Here is a 16536-nt window from a genome sequence, read left to right on the forward strand (position 1 = left end):
TCCGGCCGGAAGTGAAGTCCGAGACCCGTGGCTGCGCGGCTTCGGCTGGGAGCGCGGGCTGCGGGGAGGCGGGCCGGGCGAGGCGGCACTGGCGACGGGGATTTGGCGGCTCAGCCCTCGCGTCGGAGCAGACCTCTGCGGTGCTCGCCCTTAGTGCGGCTCCAGCGCCCAAGCCATCCCGGGCCGGCGTGCGCTCGCCGTCCAGGCCCAGGCCGCCGCCGCGGCGCGGTGAGTGCGGGCGGGGCCCGCGCGGGGCGCGGCTGCCCGGCCGGAAGTGCGGCGCTTTGTGCAGCTGGCCTGGGGCGGCACCAAGGTCGAGCCCGCCGCCTGGGGTTCTGCGCCCCCGGGAAGGGACCGCGGGGCTGGGCGGGGTGGGGGAGGGGGCCTGGGGTGCAGGCAGGTGCGGAGCGGGCGGCGGGGCCGCTGCCCAGGTGGAGTCTGCACGAGCGCGTTCTCTCTGGGCCTCTAGGAGGCCGGAGTGCGAGCAGATCCGGAAAATGGATGCAAAACGGGGAAGCAGCGGATTGTGGTTCCCGTAACCCAGGTTTAGGTCCTGAGATTTTAACAATCTGATGTGTACACGATTCCCTTTGTCTGCCCACACGGTAAAGATTCTTTTGGTCTGGCAGAAACTTGGTGTTCGCCTTCCGGCGTGAAAGCCTTTCATGTTTTCTAAAGAAAGGACGTTTCGTGGCCCAGTCTGGGTCAACTTTGCTAAAGACAGGTGAAACATTTTCTCCTTGATAGTGTCTGTAAGTGCGCACTTAATGGATTGTATGAGTTGATGTTTAATTAAAGTCATACATAAAAATATCCTGGAGTGTCTTGGCACGCAAGAATTTTTTTTATCAAATATTTTATGACAATCCTGGCGGAGTTATCATTCTCATTCATTTCTTCAGCAAGACATTTTTTTAAATGCAAACGTTTGTCTAGTTCCCACTCCTAAAACTTTCTAGTCATCCTTGTGTATGTAATTTGAGGTTACTTTCTGAAATAGTATATGAAAAACTAGATTAAAAGTTTTTGGTGTTGGCTGTGGTAGGGGCACATTTTTAAATTTTAGTAAGTATAGATGTAGGGGATTACTTCTGCAGTGACAGCCAAGAACTGAACAATCCAAAGCTATTTTTCTCCAATGTTGAAGCTCCTGGGGTGCACATGGTGGAGATTTTATTTTTGTCCTGAGCTAGGCAGGCTGGCAACACGTGTTTGCAGACGCCACTTAGGTTTGGTCGTGGTGTGAAACTAAGGTCTCGTAGAGGTCCCCGAAGGCTGGCTTATGTATTTATTTTTAGTTTATATTTACTGTTGACACTTGCAGATGTCCCATTTCCCCGCCTTTGCCCACCTCCACCCAGCCCCGCCCCTGCCCCCTCTGGCCATCACCCCACTCTCTGCACTGGGTAATGCATTTAGGTTCCTCAGTTGACCCCCTCACCTTCCACCCAGCCCCCCTCCCCTCTGACAGCTGTCAGTTGCAGCCTGCTTCCTGCAGCCCCTGCCCCTGGCCGGGCGGGGAGGGGGGGCTGTGTTCTGCAGCAGTGGCTAGAAGGCCCAGCAGGGAGTGCCCCCTCTTCCTGCCCCCTGCCCATCAGAGTAGTGGGAGCATTGGGCACGTAGGCAGGGCGATGGCTCCGCCCACCACAGCTGCCACCTCTGCTGTCCTCCAGGCCACCTGCACTTGTGAGGGTTCTCGGTGAGTCCTCAGAAATAAGCCCCAGAGAGGAATCCGTCCACAGTGCCCAGACGTTGCCTTTTCCTGGCCCCGGGCAGGCCCATCGGTTCAGCCGGAGAGGGAGCTGCAACATGGCTTTCGTCGGTCCTGTTACCACATTTTCTCACTCACAGTTTTTTATTCATGAGGACTTGTTCATCACTTTAGGAAATACTTATCATTTTCCTCTGGGGAAGTGAAAGCGTTTTCAGGAAAGGTAACCTCCGGCTAGTTTGAAATTCGTGGTAGCTATTGAGCACTCAGGTGCAGTCCTGCAGGGGTCTAGTGGCACAGGCACGGCGCCTTCTTTACTGGGCCAGGCGACAGGCCAGGTCGCTGGGGAGGGCAGCCTGTGGGGCCCGTGCTTCCCAGCGTTCACAGCTGTTGGCCATGAGGGGTGGTGCTTTGCCCACACCCGTGCACACGTGTTTGTGGGGATGTCTGTTTCGCTTCCCCTGGGCAGTTTCCACCTGGGCATGGCGTGGCCAGGCCACCTGGTGACTTGTCCTCACCTGCTACACCAGTCCTGCGCTCCCCTGCCTACCAGGGGGCGTCTCCTGTCAGCTGCGAATTCCGGGGTTTCCATGGGGTGCTCCCACCCTGGCCCGGGTCTGAATGGCCACCTGCCGGTTCCCTGCAGGTTGCCTGGGCTCCACTTAGCCCTGTCGCCCGGTGTTCCCACAGGGCACCTTGCACTTTCTCATTTCTGTGGCTTTGGGGGATCTTCCCTGCTTTTAGAGCTTACTGGAAATACCTCCTCTGTGAATCAAGTTTTCCCTGGCCAGTCTCCCCATCTCCAGTCAACCCAGAGAACGCTGTTTTTTAAAGATTTTATTTATTTATTCATTCATTCACTTATTTACTTGTCAGAGAGAAGGGAAGGGAGGGAGAGAAACATCAGCGTGTGAGAGAGCCATGGATTCCTCTCGCATGCCCCCAGCCAGGAGCTTGGACCGCAGCCCAGGCGTGTGCCCTGACCCTCAGAGACCCGCTGGGCTGCCAGCCCCCTGAGCCACACCAGCCAGGGCTCGGAGCCCCTGCCCCGTCCCAGCACCACTTGGGTGCTGTCTCACAGCCCCCTGTCATCCGGAAGGGTCGCCGCCACCTGCAGGCAGGCGACTGCTCACCGGAAACGTACAGTAAGGAGTGGGGCCTTCCCTGTGCCAGCCACGCCGAAGAGCCTGGCGGCCGTCAGTGGCCACGGTGCGTGGGCAGAGCAGACACACCTCCGCCCCCACAGAAAGTTCTGTCGGCCGCACTTCTACAGACTGTAAGCCAGGCCCGGGGCTGGGACCTGCCTCTGGCTGTCTGCGTGGCCCTTGCACAGCGCTTCGCTCGGTTGGGCTTCGATTAAGAAAATAAGATTAGATCCTGGCGCAGAAGAGAGAAATGGGGTTTGGGGAAATAACTCACTTCTTGAGAGAGGTGGTAGTGGAACCAGAAAAGCAGGTGGAGTGTGTGAGGGGCCCTGCAGCTCCGCGGAAGACCCGCCAGCACCGGGTTCGGCGTGCGGGACGCCGGGTCGGCAGGTGCCGGCTCGCCGACTGAGCTGCTGTGGGGCGAAAACTCACAGTCTGTGCTGCCTGCCACACGCCCTCCCGGCCTCCTTCCCCTCCCGCCTCCTCCCTAGGCCTGCACTGCGTTGCGCAGTAGCCCCCAGCCACGTGTGAGTCCACCTAAGCGGAAATTAAATAGAACTAAAAACTCTGTCTTACGCTGGCCACCTTGTTGGGTGCCCAGCGCTCCTTGCAGCGCCGGCCGCTGGCCTGCACAGCATGGATGGGGGTCTGGGACAGTGCGGGCCAGACTGCCCTCCCAGCTCCGCTCGTCGACGGAGCGGCAGGTGCGGCGTCTGCCCCTGGTCCCTAAGGGTGAGAAACGGGCAGTTGTTCGGGCAGTGGGTGTCCCAGTCACCATGTCCCCCGTGCATTCCCGCTCCGGGTGGGACCTGCGGCGCGGGCCGAGGGTGTGACCGAGCACACTTCTGTGTGCTGAACCGCTGGGTCGTGAGCGTTGGCAGAGAGTCAGGCGAGCCGCGTGTTGTGGTTTGGCTTCACGATGGAGTTCGATGTCTAGAGTTTCGAGGCGCACGGGGTTGCATCCGACCGGTGCCAGGCGCCTGCCTGCAGGGGCCTGCACTCTAGTGGGGGGTGTGGGGGGAGCGCGAAACCAGTGAGTGCCCGTGGGTTGTACGTGTTTTTCTTTCTAAAACAGACCTTGCCTTCGAGAGCAGTTTCAGGGTCACGGCAAAATCAAGCCAAAGCAGAGTCCAGGGCACTGCCTGCTGCCCGCCGCGCGCCCCACCGGGGCCGTGCCTGCTGCTCGGCTCAGGGAGCCTCAGTCGTCACCGCCACACGGCCAGGGCGGCTCCCTGGGCGAGGACCCCGAGGGGTCTGCGTCAGGAGCACCCTGCAGACACCAGGGATAGCGCTCCCTTGGAGGAGCTTGCTGGGGTGTCAGGTTACCGTTTCCGCTGGGGAATGGTGAGACCCTGGTGGTGGCTGAGCAAGTTCTGGACCGTTTTAGGGAGAAAGGATTGCGGACGACAGAACGTCCAGGGCTAGCAACGTTGCTAGACTATAGTTAACTTGTCTTTCAGAAAACATTGTTTAACAGAAGCTATTTACGAAATAAGGAAAAGTGCAAAAGGAACACTAAACACCCACCCCTCTAGGGACAGGCCCTCTTTGTGTCTTTACTTACTCCTAGATGGTTTTCTTTCTTTTTTTATAGGGTTCTGTGACTCACATTGGAAAGAGGGCGGGAGAGGGGAGAGAGAGTGCATCCCTTGGTTGCCTCCCACTCATGCCCGGACCTGGGATTGAACCCACAGCTCTGGCCTGTGCCCTGACCGGGAAGTGCATCTGCAGCCGTTGTGTGCGGGACGCTCCCACCCGGCCAGGGCCAGGGCGCTTTTCTTCGTTTCCTTAGCTTCTGCCCGGTCGACACAGCGTGGAGGGAAGTCCCCGAAGCCCCGTCGGTGCCCGGCAGGGCCTCCCGTCGCCTCCTGGTCGGGGGTGGTTGGCCGCGGCTGAGGGGCCTGGTTTACTGGGAGGAGAGGCTGGTGCTGGAGGGGGCCGGAGGTCAGGGCGCGGGACTGACCCCTCTCCTTCCCTGTGCAGCTCCGGGAGTCATGAATCCTGTGTACAGCCCTGGCTCCTCCGGGCTCCCCTATGCCAGCGCTAAAGGAGTCGGCTACCCAGGTGAGCGTGCGCAGTCCGTCCTCACGACGGGACCGGGCACCGGGTGGAGGCCCACACCGCCCAGAGCCCGAGCTGACACGCCCCGGCCTGGGCGGCCAGCTGAGGAGGGGGTGTGCCGGCTCGAGGAGCCGGGACGTCCAGGGCTCCGGGGGCTGCGGTGGTCTGGGGCGAGGGACGAGACATAGCCTGTCCTACACAGGTTCATGTGGTGGGACAGGCAACTTGAAAACCCTGTTGGGTAAAAAAAAAATAAATAAAACCCTAGAAAGTTGAGTAAAATGCTTAAAATGTACACATACCTGAATTTGCAAGGACAGAAGAGACGTGTCCACAGCTACAGAGGAAGGTGGGGGGAACCAGTGCACTTGGCGGTGAACAGACCCCGTGCCTGTCCTGGGGCCCGGATGCAGAGGGGGGCCTGTGGGGCTGGGGCTGGAGGCGGGGCTCCCGTCCGTGGGTCCTTTCGAGGGGCACAGACACCCAGGGAGAAGGGGCTGAAGCACCCCGTTCCTGGCCCAGGAGGGAGCCAGTCTCTCCTCCCGGCTGGGCTGCAGGTGCGTCTCTGGAGCCGAGGTGCGGGAGCGGCCACCTGCGTGCGCTCTGGGGGCCATTTCACACCCGCCCACGGGGCTGGCTTTGGTCTTTGTTGAGTCTTCCCAGACACCGCCTGCCGCCAGACCGCCTCTGGGGGCGGGGTTCCTCCTGGGACACTGCCCCTCTCGTGTGCTGTTCCGTTTGTGCTCCCCGGAGCCAGCGGGGGCTGTGGCGCAGCTTTCTGGGGGCTGCTCGTTCCTGCTGGTGAAGGTCAGGCTGCTGGCAGGGGGCGTGCGGTGCGCACCCACCTGTAGCCCAGCAGAGGCCCCTGGCACGCAGCGCCCTCCGCGCCCCGTGGCTGGGAATGAATCGCGGGCTGAGCATCGAGAGTCAACCCGCCAGAGAACTGGAGTTGTGGGACTTATGCCTGGGTGTCGGGGGGTTGTTTTTGTTTCGGGGTGTTTTTTGCATTCCAGCTCAGTTCAGCTGCGGCTGGGAAAAGCCCTGGCTGATAGGGAAAGGCGAGGTCAGGGCTGGGGCGCCTCACGCTTCCGAGGGGAGGCGGCCACCGCAGATACTCCGCTGGCCTCTGGTACTCGGCCCGGCGTCCTGGTGACGCAGGCGAGGAGACCGCCCCGGCCCGTGTGGAGTCCCGCGCGTCCCCGGCAGTGACGCGCGCTGTCCTGTGTCTCTCTGCAGCCGGCTTCCCCATGGGCTACGCAGCGGCGGCTCCTGCCTACTCCCCCAGCGTGTACCCCGGGGCGAGCCCGGCCTTCCAGACAGGTACGCAGATCGCGTGCTGGGCGGGCGTCCCTGCGGCGGGGACGGGGAGGGGAGGGGTGGGGTGTGCTGAGAAGACAGGCCACAGAATGGGGGTGTGGGGCTGCCGTCTGGCTCAGGAGCTTGGCCTTGCTGGTACTTAGGGAGAGACACGGGGCACGCCGAGGCCGGGGCCGGGGCCGCACTGTGTGCGAGGTGGTAGGGAGCCTGGCGCCTGAGCAGGGCGGGCCGTGCGTTCTGAGAAGCCACCGGAGAGGAGGACTTCGGATGGGCCCGCGAGTTGGGCGGGGCCAGCGGCGCGAGCCGGGCTGGTGGAGGCGCAGACTGGGCTTCCGCCTGCGCCTGCACGTCCAGCCGGACCCCGGGCAGCGCCAGGTGGTGGTCTGGGGTGCGCTGTGACTCGGACGTGTTTGAGGGGCTCCGGGCTCCGAGCCCCCTGCACTGCCTCTGGACTGGAAGCCCACGCCTACGTCCTCGAAGCAGACGGCTGGAAGCGAGGGGGCGGGGCCGAGGGCGTGCTGGTGTACGGAGTGCCGCGCGTCCCGCCCCCGAGAGGCCAGCCGGGCTGTGTTTTATCAGGACTCTGGGGGCGCCCTTTCAGTGCAGCTTTTCCCTTCGTTCTGCTTTTCCTTCTGCACACGCCTTCTCGCACCTGAAGTCTGCGGCCTGGAGTCAGACCCGGGGCGGGGGGGGCGGACACGGATGGCCCTCGGGGCTGCTCCCTGTGCCTGGCGAGGGTGCAGGTGTGTGGTGAGACCACCAGGCTCCTTCGTTTCAGGCTACGCCCCTGGCACGCCGTACAAAGTGTCCTGCTCCCCCACCAGCGGGGCGGTGCCGCCCTACTCCTCCTCCCCCGCCCCCTACCAGACGGCGGTGTACCCCGTGCGGAGCGCCTACCCCCAGCAGAGCCCCTACGCACAGGTAGGCAAGGGCGCCCTGTGGGCGCGGCGGGGTCAGTTCCCGGGCTCCGGCCCGAGGTGCGCCCTGCTCAAGTGTCTCCCCTCCCCCTCCCGCAGCAGGGCGCCTTCTACACCCAGCCCCTGTACGCGGCGCCCCCGCACGTCATCCACCACACCACTGTGGTGCAGCCCAACGGCATGCCGGCGACCGTGTACCCTGCGCCCATCCCTCCTCCGCGAGGCAGCGGGGTCGCCATGGGCATGGTGGCCGGGACCACGATGGCCATGTCAGCAGGTGAGTCCGCCCGGTGTCCGGTGCGAGTGCGCAGGGAGGGGCCAGCCCGCTGCTGCCCCCGCCCTGGGCCTTGGTCTCCCGTGTCTGGACGGGTGTGCAGGGACCTGCTCTTCGGAGAAGGAACTGCCTCTTCCCTCTTTCTTTCCTTCCCTCCCTCCCTCCCTCCGTGAAGTAGGGAGGGGGTGGGGTGGGGGTGGTCACAGGGCCGGCGGCGGGGCTCCAGCCGTGAGAGCCGCTGGGCAGCGGGCGGAGCCTGTGCGGAAGGGACCGGCGTTCTGCGGGGCGAGCCCCGGGGTGCCTGCCCCTGGGACGGGCTGCCTCGCAGGCAGGTCACAGGTCCAGAAGAGCCGGCCTGTGTCCCAGAGAGGACAGCCACCTGCGGAGAGACCCTGCAGCGTGTTCATCAACGTCACTCCCCAGGGAGAGCGGACCCCCGGCAGATGAGAGCCCCTCCAGGGGCGGGGAGCTCCCCGGGGCGGGGCCGGTGCACCGTGCACTTGGGTGGCCGTGGCTGGGAGAGTCCTAGAAAATACTCTTCCCTCTGTCTGTCACACGTTACTCGAATGAGGACGATCACGCCAGAGAGGAAGGTGCTTCTGCTTTCTCGTTGCTTTCCCCGCGCTCATCTCGGAAAGCAGAGGTGCCTGCGGCACAGATGGGCAGTGCGCTGGGGCGGCCGGGAGGGAGGAGGTGCCCGGTGCGGCCCGTCTGTTTGCCCGGTGCTTGTCTGTCGGCGGACTCGGGTCACTGCCCACTTCCCTGCGGGCTTCGGGAGAAGCGCGCTTGTCTCGGTGCGCTCGCGCGCTTCAGCAGCTCGGGCTCTCCCTCCACCCTCTTCCCGCCCCTCGGTGTCGCGCCGGCTGTCTGTGTGCGCGGCTCAGTCCTGTGGTGTGCGCTCTCGCCGTCCAGGAGCCGCTGCGGGACTTTCCTGTGCAGACCCGAGGAAGCTCCGCCCCTGCACACCTCCCTGTCCCTGCCCCCTGACTGCTGGTCTTTCTGTGGCGGGCCTTTTCACTGCCCGTAATGCCCTTGGGGATCATACATGTTGTAGCATGTGGTGGGGTGCTTTTTTTTTCTTCTCTTCTCGATTGTATTAATTTATTTTAGACACAGGGGAAGGGAGGGAGAAAGAGGGAGGGAAACATTAATGTGTGGTTGTTCTCACACGCCCCCTACTGGGGACCTGGCCTGCAACCCAGGCGTGTGCCCTGACTGGGAATGGAACCAGCAACATTTCAGTTCACAGGCCGGCGCTCAGTCCACTGAGCCACACCAGCCAGGGCAAATTGCTTTCTTTCTTAAGGCTGAAGGTAATACTTTTTATTTTGTCGTTTATCATTGCATCTGAAAAACAACTGAGCGTGCTGGCCTGAGGTTTCCACAAGGGCACCGTGCACATGCCCGCGGGGCCCTGCCCGCCACGGACACGCTGCTCTTCTTTCCAGGTACCCTGCTAACGGCCCACTCTCCGACTCCCGTCGCCCCTCACCCAGTCACCGTGCCCACGTACCGGGGTCCAGGAACGCCCACCTACAGCTACGTGCCCCCGCAGTGGTGATCGCCGCGCATGTAAGTGACCGGCGAGGCCTGGGCTGGCTCTTGACTCCAGTGTCCTCCCCTGTGGAGCACGGCAGGTCTGCCGTCCTGTGAGCTCTCTCGAGGAAAATGCTCCCCAACTCCTAACCCGAGGGCAGTGCAGCGTTTACCTGTGTGTTCCTGCCGGGCTCGCACGGGCAGGAGGAAGATGACGCCGCGAGTCCCTGCTGCACGCACTGCGTGCGCGCGCCTGCCCCTCCCCGGCCCCTGGGGGGTCTCGGCCTCCGCGGGTGGGCACGCCTCCTGTCCCGGACAGCATGCAGGGCGCCCGTGACCCCGTCTCCCGCCGCCCCCAGGTGCAGGACGGAGCTGGGCGCCGCGTCTTGGATGCCCCGCCACCGGTGCTGCAGGCCTCACGCCTCCACCAGGACTCGCTCCTTCTGCTCTCGACAGATGCTCGCTGGACGCATCCGGCCGGCCCCGCGGCCTCAGCCCCTCGGCTCCAGCTGACTGTGGGCGGGCCCTGGAGCAGACCCTGTCTGAGGCTGCCTGGTGACTTTTTTAGCTAACTGTAACGATACAAAGGGGGTGTTAACGTATTCTGAAACCATATCTAGTTGAATGCATGTTTAAAAACACAAAGCTTGCTCAAACTACCTGCTGTGACTGGCGCAGAGCCCGAGGACCGGGGGCCGCACTGCACTCGTCCCTGACGCGTGTTGTGTGTGCGACCTCATGGTCAGGAGTGTCGCAGCGCGTGTCTTCACGGGGCATCTGGCATCTCCTAGGTGACGCTTCAGCCTTTGGGGGCCATGTGGTTGCTGGTTGGGAACACGACGTCGGAGTCTTGGCCACCTGTGTCTTTCCCACTGGCTGCCCGGGCTCAGCCGCTGGGTCGGGGCACGGAGGGCAGGGGCGGCCAGGTCCGGGGGCTCCCCGCCTTCCCGCTGAGGCCCGCGGGGCTGGTGCGATGTGGACGTTCTTAGCACACGAGCACGAACGGCTGGCTTGTGTGGCCGGGACACGCAGGGGCCAGCGGCAGTGTGCCCGCCCGCGGAGCGGCGGCGTCTGGGCTGCTGTGCGCGTTCCCGCTGCGGGTCCTGCCGACGCCGGCGCGGCCGTGCGTGTCCCCGAGGGGCAGGCCTGTGCGGGGTTACGTAACTCTCCTGGGCGGAGAGGCGGGTGAAAGAAACAGGCGTGCTTGGAGGGGGTGGTGTTCTCTTCTTGATTTGGCTTAGAAATTGTCTGTCTCCTCTCCACCGAGAGCCCCCCCCCCGCCCCCAAAACCCTGTGGGCGTGGCTCCCCGTGGGCGTGGCTGTTCTCCCCCCACGTGGACTGCCGAGCCCTCGGGAAGCGGAGCAGACCTTGATGTGAGGCGCATCGCCTGCTGTCGCAAACCGGGCGGTTGCCGTGTGTGGGCCGTGCCCCTGGTGGGGGCTCACCCTCGGAGACCCTCTGTGGCGGGCGTGGGAGGCGCAGGGACAGAGGCCTGCGGTCTGCGGCCTCCTGCCGTTTCCCCAGCCACCGAGGGTGCTCGGCACCCAGCAGGGGAGGGCGTGGGCCGGGCAGCGCCGGGCGCTTCTGCCTGCCTGCAGGGTCCCTTAGGGAGAGGGTTTCGTGGTTCGCACATGAATGTTGTACATAAGAAACCAAGGTTTTTTTGTTTTGTTTTGTTTTTGCCTAAATGGGCTCACCTTGTTTTGATGGGAGTGAGTCTGTTCTCCGAGAATGTCAGAGGGAGTGCCAGGAAGGTGGGGGTGCCCCTGGTGTCCCCCTCTTTGTTCCAAGCGCTGGGTGCTCTGGCTGGGGGGGCCTTCTTTCCTGGCGTCTCGGCCAGTGGGCCAGGGCTCGGGCTCTGGGTTTGAGTTCAGACTGGGAGGGGGACCCCTCCCCCCTGAGCCGTGGGTAAACTTATTTTTTATAGCAACTATTCTTTATAATGTTTTCTCACCTTTTATTTTATACGAAGTTTAGGGATATTTTTGCATGAATCATCGTAAAGAAAAATTCCTTATTTCTGATGTCTGTTAACATAGTGTGTTTACTGATAAGTACTTTAAATTGCTTCATGAGCACTTCACCCGTGTGCATGTGCACGCACACGCGTGTGCACTTCTGACCTCTGTGTTGTGATCCGTCTGTGGGTGGGTGGTCTGTCAGTAGGTGCCGAGGGCCCCAGGGGCCGAGCTGACCAAGTAAGTGGTGGAGAACTCGGTCTCTTGGGTCTCGTGCAGCAGAGAGGAGAAGCTTTGGAGATGCTCCTGACAGCCCCGGACAGCAGGGCCTCCCCGGTCTGGGGGGGGGGCTCAGGCTGCACCGAGCCCCCCGTGCCGAGGGACACACCTTTCGGGTGGGAGTGGCAGGGTCTCCGCGCTCGGGCAGGACGGGAAAGGGGTCTCGGCCCACAGGTGCGGTCTGGAGGGGGGGCCGGCAGGTGCCCGGGGGTGGCTGGCAGCGTCTTGGGCTCCTGGTGGTGACGTGAACTCAGAGCAGAAGTCCTGTTAACAGGCTGGCTGGGCTGGGGTCCAAGCATAGTCGTGGAGCATGGAGAGAAGTTCTGTCTTCCGGTTTTTTCCGTACATGACATTCCTCATGCGAGAGTCTTGCGGGCGAAGGGCGTGCTCCCGGTGGCGGGTGCTCGGTGTCTCGGTGCTCTGCGCCTGCTCATGGCCTCTTCCCCGCGGTGTCTCTGCCGGCCTCGCAGGAGGCTCTGGGTGGGGCCCTTGAGTTGGCCGCCTGAAGACACAGTGGGGGGGGGGTGCCTGCCCTTTGGAAAAGTGCCACCTGGACCAGTTAGGCCACCTCCCCCGACCCGGCCTCGGGCGCCCCAGTCATTGCGGCCAGAGCATTGCCCAGACGGGACGGGACCCTGTCGGACACCTTTGGGGGCAGGGCCTGTGGTGGGGGCAACTTCCGCCGCTTCTCCGGTGCTCTCCGAGGTGAGGGTGTCTGCAGAGCAGAGTGCAGTGGGCTCCTGGTCACCTCTCACATGTGCATGTGCTCACACCCCTGTCCCTGGGCTTCCTGCAGGGGCTGCCCGCCCGGGGGGTGGTGGCCTACAGGCCACACACTCCAGAGGGCCTGCCTGGTCCTTCAGGTAGAAAGTGGCCAAAGGGATCTTCCACGGGTCAGAGGACCGGCCCTTCTCCACCCTCTTGGTTTGAAGAACGAGAAGCCCGTGGCGTCCCTTCCCAGGGCCCCCGGGACTGCAGTCAGCTCGCTGGGGACGGGGTCGGAGCAGAGAGGGACAGGGCCCCCGGGGAGCTGGAGCCGTGGGCGGGTGTCCTGCAGGTGTCCTGCAGGGCGTGCGCGTCGGAGGTGAGGGGCAGCTCCGGCCAGCGCCCGGCAGGGCTGCTCTGACAACCCCCTGGAGGACAGACTGGCTGGGAAGTGGTTTATTTAAAAAAAATTTTAAATGATTTTTAAATACTGTTTTTTAGATTGTTCTCTTAGTACATTTTTAAGCTTAAGCCGGCATCGTCTTCCAGTGTTAACGCACCCTCACCCCGCGCGGAGCGTGGGCGGCCGCCAGCGCCAGCCCTGCCGTGTGTGGACTCACGCTGTTCCGTGGTGTGTGCAGCCTACGCGTAGGTGAGCTCCGGCGTGGAGCTGTTGAAAGCACGTTTACTGTACGAGAGCTATGTACTAACACTGCGGTTTCCAATAAAGATTGACTTGTGTCGCGTCTCGGCCCCCTCGTCTCTCTCTCTGTGGGGGTGTGTCCGGGCGGGCGCTGGCGTCGCTGCTCGGGAGCACGGACGCCCCGGGGTTCCGACAGCAGCCCTTGTGCTCTGCTGCCGCCTCCCCCCAGCCACGCGCCCTTGGCCTCGGCTGTGTGGGAACCAGTGCCCCATGGGAGCAGTAGGATGGCTGCCCCGGCGCTCTCCTGGCCCTGCGGCCCTGCTCCTCCCGGGAAGACACCTCACCAGCCCAGAGAGCTCAGCCTGCCCTCCCCCAGACCTGCCTGCCACCTGCAGCCACACCCACCCCAGACTCGGCCCCCGGGGGGGGGGGGGCAGGGAAGCTTACCACCCCAACCTGTGCAGCTCTCCACCAAAGCCCTGAGGCGCACACCCCCCAACCTCTGGGTGCCCCTGGGGCAGGGACATGGACGGGAGGGGGAAGGGCGCAGACCCCAACAGAAGAGGCAGGCTGCAGCCAGGGGCGTCTCCATGAGTTTCTTTATGAAACTAAATGTGGGTTCGGGCGGGGGGAGGCACAGGAGTACGAGCGACCGTCGGCTGCTGCGGGGGGCCGGGCGGGGGCTCTGGGCGGGCAGGCCAGCAGTGGGCCCAGGCACTCTGTCCTCACGGCTTCCCACGCTCCCCCGGGGTAAGGCCACCGTCCTGTGTCACCGTCCTGTGTCACCGTCCTGTGTCACCGTCCGTTCTCCTGCGTCACCACAAAAGCAGGGTCCCCGCAAACAGCAGAACCAAGTTCTGGAGTCGGCACACAGCCATCCGCGGGTGCTCCCGACAGTGTTCGCTGCTGGCGCCAAACCAGGGGAGGGGGCCTGGGGGCCAGACAGGCGGGCTCGGGGCTCCTCCTGCCCGGAGGGACCAGGAGGAGGAGGCGTGAGGAGAGTCCGGAGCAGAGGGCCCAGGGGCGGGTCCTCTCATGCGTCAGCCCGGCCTGGGGGGCGGATCCTGGGCCGGGGCCCCGCCCCTCCAGCTGGAGTCTCCTGTGCGTCCGTCGAGGGGGCGGGGCCTAGTGTGTCCCGAGGCACGAGCCTCTCCCACGCTCAGCCCTGCTCACTGGCGGTTTGCAGGCCGGGCAAAGGCCCAGGGGTGGGGAGGGCCGGGGGCAGCTGGCGGAGCGGAGCGGGTCCAGACAGCGCGGCCAGGGGCGCGGTCTCACTTGCGGAAGGGGGCCAGCCGGCTGATGCTGTGCCAGAAGGTGGACGGCTTCCGCTTGGGCTCGGCCAGCACCAGGGCCTGCTGCCGGGGCGGTCTGGTGGGCAGCGCCAGGGGCTTCTGGCGCGTCAGGTAGTAGGGCCGGCCGAGGGCTAGGCAGGAAGGCAGCAGGGTTACACGGGCTCCTGGGGCGGAGCGGGGGCGGGGGGCAGCGGGCATGGAGCTGTGGGGGCAGGGGGGTTGGCAGCTGCAGGGCAGGCCGCCGGGGGCGGGGCAGCTCACCCTGTCCTTGTGAGGTGGCCAGGGCATGAGTCTGGCTGCACGCGGACACACGTTCCACCCCCGGGGCCCCTTGCCAGCCCCTGTGGGAGCAGACACCTGCAGGGGCAGCAGCCACTGGGACCCGAGCCCCTCGGGCTTTGCTCTAGGGCCAGACGAGGTGCCGCCGCGAGGAGGGTGGGGGCGGCACCAGTGCCTGCTCACCTTTGGGCTTCCCAGCCGCCTGCAGCTTGCTGGCCTTCAGCATGGCCTGCTTCCTCTGCCCCTCGGTGATGGAGAAGCCTAGGGGGCGGGGAGGACGGCCCGATGAGCTGCCTGCCGCCCTCCCCGCCTGGGCTTCCCGGCTGGTGGAGCCCGCGTGCGCCCTGCCTGCCTCGAGCTGCTCCGGGGCTCAGCGCCCTGCGAGGCCCACTGGCCTTGGCTGCAGGCGGCCGTGGGAACCCCTAGTGCCCCTCGGGGCCTCATCTTTCCTGCCCCCCCCCGCCCTTGTCCTTCCCCGGGTCCCCGGCACGGTCAGTGTCCTCGCTCCCCACTGTGGAGGCTGTGGGGCACATGCACAGGACGGGGACACCTGCTCACGTGGGCTTTGCAGGCCGGTGCCGCCTCCGCCCGCATTCCCCCAGGGCTTGTGCTGGGAAGGGGACCCCACATCCGTGCCCCCGACTGCACTGGGTGTGCGCGTGTACGGTGTAAACAGCCCCACAAAAGGCCAGCAGGCCCACGCCCTGGGGCTGAAACCGAGGGTTACTCTGCAGCCTCACAAACCGTGAGGCTCTGGGGCCGCAGGACACGCCGGCGGTGCCTGAGGGACAGCGAGGAGGCCCGGCCGCGGTGGGCGGGGCCGCCCGGGGCTCGCACCTGTCTCCTGGTCCAGCCGCACCTGCTCCCGCTCCCGGGCAAAGGCCTGCAGCCAGCGCTGCTTCTGCTCAGGCTTCCGGGCGCACAGCAGGAGGCTCTCGCCCGTGGGGCCGCAGCGCAGCCGGAAGGCGTGCTTGACGCTCACGTGAAGGTCCCTGTCCTTGCAGTCCCCCACGTCCACCACCTCCAGGCCCTCCAGGTCCACCCGGCCCTTGTAGTACAGCACGTCCCGGCGGAGAAGGTCCTGCGGAGATGGCGGGAGCCGCTGGGCAGCCTGCCCCTCCTCTGCCCCGGACCTGGAAGGGCCGTGGGCCTCCCCCCACAAGCTCACAAGGGCAGAGCGGCTGGTGCGGCCCAGCTGTGCGCTGGGCCATGAGGAGCCGCTCACCACCTTCACCAGCTTACCAGCCGGCCTGGGGCCCTCCGTCCGAGGGTGCCTGCAGGCTCGTGGGGAAGCAGTGTGGCTGCAGGCGTGGGCCGGGGCCCAGCCCGCCCGGCACAGGAGAGCCCCGGGGAGACCTGGGCTCCCCAACCGGGCCAATGGGCAGAGTTTGGAGAGAGGGATAAGCAGCCACACAGAGGTGCTGGAGCAGAGCACCCGGGGCTCGGGGTGGTGGAGCCAGGAGACAGGGTGTTCTCCACAGCACGGGCCCTGGTCAGGCTGGGAGGGCCCCACGGTCCCCGGGCCGCCCTCACCCTGGCCTGCAGAGCGGCCAGGACCCCGGGGACCGGGGTGCCCCTGTGTGGGGCTCTGCTCTGGCAGCCGCTTCCAGCCCACAGGCCCCTGCTCCCCGGCAGGGAGAGCGGGTCGGCACCTTCTTGCAGTAGACGAGCTGGTGGTCGAAGAGGAAGAACATCCTCTGCTGGCTCCTGGCTTGGGGCTGTGAGACCAGCGTCAGCTCCCCCGAGTGGATGAGCTCCGAGCTCCGGACCAGGAGGTCTTCCCCCTGGGGGCCCACGGACAGCCAGGGCTCAGCGCCTCCACACGGGGCCGGGAGGAGGGAACGGGGCCCCTCGGCGTGAGCTGTGAAGCGTGGCCGACCCTGGGGAGGCGTCGGTGAGACGCACTCGGACACGGGGCACGCGGGACGGGACAGAACGCGAGACGTCCCACTGACGACGTTTTCACTGACAACGCGCCGAGCTGAGATTCCAGGTGTCACTCAGACGGAACGGCCGCGTCGGCCCCAGGGGCCACGCTTCCTCTCCGGGGTAGCTGCCGGGGCACACAGACCTCCCGGGGTGCCCGGGGCCTTGGGCTGGCCGACGCCGCCCTCCAGAGCAGTCAGACGTATATAAAGGGACACCCCCCACCCCCACCCCTGCTGAGGACGGCCTCACAGGGAGGGGCCTCTTTGGAAGACCTCCGTCCTTCCCCTAACTTCAGTGTCCGAAGTCCCACCACAGACTTCGAGCTTGCCCCTTTCGGGGTCCCCCGGGAGCAAGTTTGTTGGGGTCCTCAGCCAGGACTGGCTTCAGAACCAACCTCCAGAAAAACAGAAAACAACAAAATAAAACCCGCAGGGGTTCCAGCTGTTTCTAGGGTGGGGCCCAGGAAGCTGTCTTTTTGTACCATCTCAT

General features: G+C 64.7%; 2 protein-coding genes across 9 annotated transcripts in view; one reads left to right on the forward strand and one right to left on the reverse strand.

The window, feature by feature from the left end:
• FAM168B (family with sequence similarity 168 member B) lies at positions 1–12650 on the forward strand. The gene is made up of 7 exons (XM_045839093.1): positions 1–228; positions 4840–4920; positions 6154–6237; positions 7013–7155; positions 7251–7428; positions 8874–8997; positions 9321–12650. The coding sequence occupies exons 2-6, from the start codon at positions 4851–4853 to the stop codon at positions 8984–8986; spliced, it is 588 nt and encodes a 195-aa protein (XP_045695049.1). The 5' UTR covers positions 1–228; positions 4840–4850; the 3' UTR covers positions 8987–8997; positions 9321–12650.
• A 493-nt stretch (positions 12651–13143) lies between these two features.
• ARHGEF4 (Rho guanine nucleotide exchange factor 4) overlaps positions 13144–16536 on the reverse strand; it is a 35812-nt gene continuing 32419 nt past the window's right edge. For 7 of the 8 annotated variants that reach the window (XM_045839060.1, XM_045839059.1, XM_045839057.1 and 4 more), the window contains 4 exons: positions 15771–15902; positions 14956–15199; positions 14302–14379; positions 13144–13970 (listed from right to left, as the gene is read on the reverse strand). In XM_045839060.1, coding sequence (XP_045695016.1) covers positions 13819–13970; positions 14302–14379; positions 14956–15199; positions 15771–15902 — 606 coding nt within the window. In that variant the 3' untranslated portion in view covers positions 13144–13818. Of the gene's footprint in view, positions 13971–14100; positions 14181–14301; positions 14380–14955; positions 15200–15770; positions 15903–16536 lie in introns of all 8 variants that reach the window. The other variant, XM_045839061.1, reaches the window with a different exon arrangement.

The sequence above is a fragment of the Phyllostomus hastatus genome, unplaced genomic scaffold (assembly GCF_019186645.2).
Source record: "Phyllostomus hastatus isolate PE091 unplaced genomic scaffold, TTU_PhHast_1.1 phas_contig_29, whole genome shotgun sequence".
NCBI classification, from domain to species: domain Eukaryota; kingdom Metazoa; phylum Chordata; class Mammalia; order Chiroptera; family Phyllostomidae; genus Phyllostomus; species Phyllostomus hastatus.

Bases quoted from the DNA above. Each gene is read 5' to 3' on its own strand.
- FAM168B (XM_045839093.1), top strand. From the start codon at position 4,851: ATGAATCCTGTGTACAGCCCTGGCTCCTCCGGGCTCCCCTATGCCAGC. The intron at 7,156-7,250 runs GTAGGCAAGGGC...CCCCTCCCGCAG, and splicing joins AGCAGAGCCCCTACGCACAG to CAGGGCGCCTTCTACACCCA. The intron at 7,429-8,873 runs GTGAGTCCGCCC...TCTTCTTTCCAG, and splicing joins CACGATGGCCATGTCAGCAG to GTACCCTGCTAACGGCCCAC.